The sequence below is a fragment of the Sinocyclocheilus grahami genome, unplaced genomic scaffold (genome assembly GCF_001515645.1).
Source record: "Sinocyclocheilus grahami isolate Dianchi unplaced genomic scaffold, SAMN03320097.WGS_v1.1 scaffold65.1, whole genome shotgun sequence".
Lineage (NCBI taxonomy): Eukaryota > Metazoa > Chordata > Actinopteri > Cypriniformes > Cyprinidae > Sinocyclocheilus > Sinocyclocheilus grahami.
In genome coordinates, this window is record NW_015505244.1 from 2,177 (window position 1) to 9,107 (window position 6,931).

The 6,931-nt window shown below is 32.7% G+C and overlaps 1 protein-coding gene across 1 annotated transcript in view; it reads right to left on the bottom strand.

The window, feature by feature from the left end:
• Positions 1-6: 6 nt before the first annotated feature.
• The window catches only part of LOC107584986 (tumor necrosis factor receptor superfamily member 11A-like), a 15,170-nt gene continuing 8,245 nt past the window's right edge, over positions 7-6,931 (bottom strand). Inside the window, exons 5-10 of the mRNA XM_016271790.1 lie at positions 6,767-6,845; positions 6,629-6,705; positions 5,363-5,467; positions 5,221-5,270; positions 3,191-3,911; positions 7-421 (exon numbers count right to left, since the gene is read on the bottom strand). Of these exons, the coding sequence (XP_016127276.1) occupies positions 135-421; positions 3,191-3,911; positions 5,221-5,270; positions 5,363-5,467; positions 6,629-6,705; positions 6,767-6,845 (1,319 nt within the window). The 3' untranslated portion in view covers positions 7-134. The remainder of the gene's footprint in view (positions 422-3,190; positions 3,912-5,220; positions 5,271-5,362; positions 5,468-6,628; positions 6,706-6,766; positions 6,846-6,931) is intronic.

The window sequence follows — 6,931 nt, forward strand, 5'->3', positions numbered from 1 at the left end:
ACAAATGCATAGCATTTTTCATGAAATAGCACTCTAGTTGCTATACGGGCGGTCGTACGCCCATCATTAATCAATAATAATCATTTTAAAAAGAGAAAGTCAATTCCAGTCTAGTAGGAAATGTTTGAAGCTTTTTATTTCTGCCAGGACCAGTCGTTGGTCATTTCCTGCACGGGCAGGTGTTTTTCCAGGTGTCCGTTCCTGCTCTTGGCCTGCGGTGTTGCGGTTATGTTAGATTTGGGCTCACTTTGAAAACGGTCATCGTTGGATTCTTCCTGAACCGGGCAGCTGAAGGGTTCGTCTGTTCCTCCGCTGCTCCCCAGTGACGTCTGACTGACATACACCACAATGACCTCACCGCTGAAGTTCATCACCTGCCCGCTGGAGATAAAAGTAGTGTTGTTGTTTCCTGTCACCTGACCTGCCAAAAATAGACAACACATCAGAACCAGTCTTAGCGGAAGGTGGCAGAAATAGTCCACTATATTTCCATTAACTAAATATTCATTCCTTTCCTGGAGACAAATTAACACCAGTGTTATTTTAGCATCATTGGTGTACTTTTGCACATTCTGTTAATTATATGGAATTTTATTTTTATATTTTCTGTATTTATTTTCATTTTAGTTTTAGTATTTTTGTTGTTTAGTCATTTTCATTATCTTTTAAATATGTCTATATAGTGTTTATTTTAGGTTTTAGCTATTTAAGTAAATTTTTTAGTTTTCATTTTTAATTTAGTAATTTTGTTGGTTTTTTGTCATATTTATTAGCTTTTTTAGTTATTTTTGTAATTGTTATATTTTGGTTTTCATTTGAAAGTTTTAGTAATTTTGTTTTGTCATTTTTATTAGTTTTTTATGTCTATATTGTTTTCATTAGGTTTTAGTTTTTAGTTATTTTAGTAATTGTTATATTTTTGTTTTCATTTGAAAGTTTTAGTAATTTTGTTTTGTCATTTTTTTATGTCTATATTGTTTTCATTAGGTTTTAGTTTTTAGTTATTTTCGTAATTTTGTATATTTTCTGTTTTCATTTTAGTTATAGTCATTTTGTTTTGGGTTTTCGACATTTTTATTAGTTTTTGTTTTCTTTTAAAATGTCTATATAGTTTTTATTAGGTTTTACTTTTTAGTTATTTTGGAATTTTTTATATTTTCTTTTCTTTTAATGCTTATACAGATTTAGCTTTTAATTATTTTAATTATTTTTATATTTTCTGTTTTCATTTTAGTTAGTTTTAGTAATTTTGTTGATTTTAGTTTTAGTTTTTGTTATAGTTTATTTAGTTTTAGTTATTTTAGTGCTTCAACATTAACTGAACAAAAATGATCAATGTTGATCAAGTAAACTTACTTAAAATTATATATATATATATACACACACTGTATAATATATATGTATACTGTAATGGTTTTAGTTTTAGTTAATAACCATGGAAGACTAAACAAGAACATTTTAAGGCTAAACATTTAGCATATTAATGCAACCAGATGTGTACTTTTCATTCATTCAAGGCTGCTTTGTAGTCTTGCTGAAACACGTGAATACACTCCCCTACTACTTTAGATGTTTAGTGGTCCACATAAATTGTCTACATTACAAACTGGAAGCTAATAATGCCACGTCAGCACTGAATTGGCAAAAAGCTGTTTTTGTGTCAACCTCTGTTGAGCAACAAAACTGCTTCCTTTCCTTCCACTTAAAAATTCAACATGAGAAGATTATATGGTTCCTGTTTTTTCTCTGAATATACACACAAACTATCAATGGCTCATGTTTCACACATCTTTTAGTCATTTTGCCACTGGTCCATAAAGGACCCTACACCCACTCTTTGCGGTGGCTGCCTGCCATATTTTCACAAACACGACTTACTGGAATGCGCATGACCTGAATGTGCTTGTTCTAATTATTACTACAAGACGTGACACTTTATTTTAGTGTTCAGGTTTCTGTGTATTTACATGAGATATTACTGAATAACACTAGTGACCTACATGTGTAAATATTGTGTAATTCCTCTGCGGAGATTAATAACAATAGGATGGCATACAAGTAACACAGACACTGTTAACTAATGTGTTATTAAAATGTAAAGCTTTATTTTGCCAGTACTTATGATTATTTAAAAATGATTAAATTCTTTTAAAAAGATATACACTTCAGTACAAAACTTTTGAGTTTTGAATGTTTTTAAAAGATGTCTCTTATGCTCACCATTAATATTGTGAAATATTGCAATTTAAAATAACTGTTTTCTATATTACATTACATCTGATCTAAATATATTTAATGTAATCTTCAGTGTCACATGATCCTTAAGAAATCATTCTGATATGCTGATTTGCTGCTCAAGAAACATTTCTTATCATTATCAACATTGAATACAATTGTGTTGCTTACTGTGTTTATGGATACAGGATTCTTTGATTAATTGAACATTCAAAAGAATAACATTAATTTAAAATAGATTTCTATTGTAACATTTACTGTCACTTTTAATCGATTTAATGAATCCTTGCATCGTATCCCCCATATAAATACATTTTTATTTATAAATATATAGAGTTCATAGGTTATATTAGATTATATATTTTTTTATATATATTATTTATTTATACAAATATATATATATATATATATATATATATATATATATATACATACAGTATATACACAATTTATAATTAATTTTATTTATATAGTATTTTATTAATAGTAGCTAAAATTATTAGTAAAGAAAGATTCACATTTAATAATGGTTGTTTTCTAGCACTTTTAAAAGTTTACACAGGGATCCACCAGTGTAGAAACGTGATATATGGCCAGAAAACCAGTGCAACACATCAGCCGATACAATGGTGTTTTGCTAGTTTGTTAGCTCGGCCATCTGTTTCATGATTAAAGCACTGAGATGGGAATGATTTCCACACTCTGCATTTTTGACCTGCTATTCTGAGGTCATGACTTTGATCATTTCCAATCTTTCACATCATATCACGCCGTATTTGTCCAATTGAAACAGAATCGCATGACAGTGCTTGTAAATCTGGCTCAAACACATGTGCTAAATGAGTTTAACAGATTTGGGTGTGCTGCACTATGAAGCAACAGCTTCAAATACTTCAGATGCACAGACAGCTTTTCATTCGTTTTGTCACTATTTCTGCATGCGATAATATCTTACCAGATGTGAGAGCGGATTCTGAGCACTGGTTCTGGAAGTCTGCATCGGGGTCGGACAGTTTGCGGTCATCGCTGTGGATCAGTGAAAGGCCCTGGGCATTAGCGCTGACCGACCGCAGAGGTGGAACGGTGGTGGAGTCTATGCTGCAGCAACAAGGTTCGTTCTGTCTATACAGCCCTTCAACCAGACCTCGCTCCCCATAGATGCCTCTCATCTCTGACATGGCTTCTTTGCCAGCAGGGCTGCTGTAGTCCAGACAGAGTTCCTGGGAGCGCTGCAGATCCATGTAATCGCAGGCTGGCAGGACGTCTGACGAGCAGCTCTCACACAGCAGAGGTTCTTTCAGGTCGACGACCTGCACGTTTTCTCCAATGGCGTCTCCTGTCCTGCAGGAGCAGCATGTCGCCAAACCTGTGGCCACCAGCTGACTGCAGTCCTCGTTCTCTCCGACCTCCATGGGCTCCTTCATGGGAAGCGCACAGTTGCAGGAGCTGCCTGACAGAGGAGACACAGTCCCAACTCCGGAGTCCTCGCTGGAGCTGCCTGATGAGGTTTCGGCTCGGTCCTGGTCCTGTTCTTGGTCCGTGGAAGTCGATGTTTCATCAAGAATGGTTAATTGGGTGCTGGGACGTGTGATCAGGGGCTCTGGGGGGGTTAGTTCTTGGCAAATCAGAGGGCGGGTTTGTGGACCGTTGTCACCGTGGTATGAAGTCACAGTTTCCTAAAAGAAGGAAAGCCGGTAACGATAAGTACGATAACTGTATTAATAACTATAAAGTTTTAGCCCTCATAACGCATTTGGGTCCATTCTGACCCAGAAGAGATACATAAAAACTTTTTAAAAAAAATGCACAGATATATTTTAGTAATGAAACAAAACTTTACAAATTCTTTACAACCCTCAAAATACACATCATCGGGTCAGGTTATTTTGGACTCGGCTATGTATGGAGTCCCATTAGTTGTCAAAAATTATTTTTGTAAAATAATATATGAAGATATATTAGTGTCAAAAAACTTTTGTAAAAAGCCTTTTTCCCCATATCTGACACACTTTTGGCACTGAATTTTCTTGATAAACATAAATATGTACACTATTGATGAAGCATTTCAGCATGAAAACTATCAACTTTAATAATTTTTTTCATCTAAAAGTGAACGTTTATACAAATAAAAAATAGTTATTTTGTTTGAAAACTTTTATATATTTTTTTTGGTTTTTGACATTTTGTTAGAAATAAATATGTTGGTTTCATAAATTTGGAGTTATAAATTCAAAGGAATTGAATTAAATTATATTCTTTCCAATGTGGTTAAAACTGGTATTTCTCCGATTATATACTCCGATAAATTTCATACAATGATAAATTCAAATAAATTATCTCATCCATATTGAAAAATTATATATACTTTGCATCATAGTTTTTGCTAAAATAATTTCTCAGTTTTTTTTATTTAAAAAAAGGGGGGTAAATACAGTAAGAACAATGTAATAGAATGATAACATTCTAAACTTAATTTATTTTAAGTTATAACTCATTAATGAGAAGTTGCTGATCAGATACAGTACGGTTTGTTTTAGTTGAAAAGATATTAATTCAAGACTGTTTAATAAAATAACAAATTTATAAAATAACTGTTTTATAAAACATCAATTTAAAATAATGATAAAATAATAAAATAAAAATACTATACAGCTTTTGAATGTATTATGAGGGTTAATAATCATTATAATTGTGTGATAATAGGGCAGTCCACATCACAACTATAACAAAAACAAAACAGAGGAATGATATTGTTGGAATCACTTTCAGAATAATTTTTTCCAGCTGATAAATGATGAAAATGCTTTTTTAAAAAACTTTTAAAATGACAGACAATGTTACTTCTGCGAGTGCTTTAAATACACAGAACATTATAGTCCATTGTTGTGGATGCTAATATAGTTATTGTTGTTGGTGTGCACGTGCTTTAAGTCTCCGTCACTAGGTTTTGGAACAAGGCTACGGTTTTCAGATTTTCTTACTTACCTGTTGATTCCTACTTCCTTTCAGGTTTTGGACGCAAGTGCGTAGATTTACTGTGGTGTCAGAAAATAAGCTTTAATCAACAACATAGACCAGAATCTACCACAAAATGTAGCAAACATACATAACCCTGACCTAAATTTACCTGAGAGGAAGTTCAGCTTATCCTTGCAGCAAAACAAAAAGAGAACAACCAGGGACACCACAATGATGACCGAGAGGATGGCCACCAGCACCCAGGGTGTCATACCTGAGGAGGATGAGGAGGTTTATTCGTCACACCGCTTTGTGAAGCTTCTCAGTTATTCAGATCATCATAGAGGGTCTAGTAAATTGTTTTCTGTGTTGCACAATCACATTTATTGCTCTTGCATGAGTGGCAAAATTTCTTGAGCAACAAAGAAACACATGCAAACTATTCCTACCAAAAATTACAATTCAATTCAATTCAAATGTATTTGTATAGTGCTTTTCACAATACACATTGTTTCAAAGAATTACATTACAAAGCAGAAGTGAATGTGTCCAAGTAATGTTCATTTCACAAATGAACAGTTTAAGATAATAGAATCACTCAGCTAGCTAACACAAATTAATTTTAGGCAGAAGCTCATTAAAGCGATTGTTACATATGTGATAATAATGATTACAATATAGAGAAAATTTGGCAGCTGTGCATGTCGATTCAAGTTGGCAGATTACAGACAATTACGATTACAGACACCAGACATCACATTAAATATGGGTTCCCATTCATTTTGAGTAATTTTTTAATGAATTTTCCATGACTTTTACAGTCATTTGAGACTACTGGATCTTAAGGAATTTTAAATATATACCGGTACATTTACATTTTTAAATATATATTATACATGCATATCTGACTTTTGAATACTGTAAATGAATATTGTGAATGTGTGTGTGTGTGTGAATTCATATATGATTTTGAATACTGTAAATATATATATATATATATATATATATATACACACACACACACACACACACACACATACATATATATATTCACATATATGAATTTGAATACTGTAAATAAATTTATGTACTGTAAATATCAGTAAGAATCCTTTTTTAAATAAAAGTGAGAGTATAGATTCTATAATACTATGGAAGATTTCATGTATCCAAGAAAAAAATATTATAATAGTTTCCACCAAAATATTAAACAGCACATCTGTTTTCAACTTTAATAATAGTAATAAGAATTGTTTCATGAATATTTTTTTATTCTGTATATATTTACTATAGAACTTCTATGACATGACCAGATTTAAAATTCTCTGATATTCTTCTGATATTTTGATCATTTCAATCACTGTATTAAGCTTCAATAGTTCCTCAATACCCGTGCATTTTTTGAGGCCGAACATAAACATTTTAAATAACCTACCAGGAGAATGGACTCCACACACCACATCTGTCTTAGAGCTTCCTGACTGTTTCTCGGTCTTGCCGATAGCTTTACAACTGGAACAGAATTAGATATATCAATACAGGGAATATGCTTTGGAAATATTGTAAGCTTTACAACTGGAATAGAATTATATCAAAAGAGGGCAGCCAAACAGTCTGGTCACTTCTGATCTGATCAGTCCCAATTTTCTCTTCTACGAGGAACCACAAATACAAAGAGCAAAAAGAAAAGGGGCTCTTTCTAGGGGAAGTGGTGGAGAAATTAATCATAATACCACAG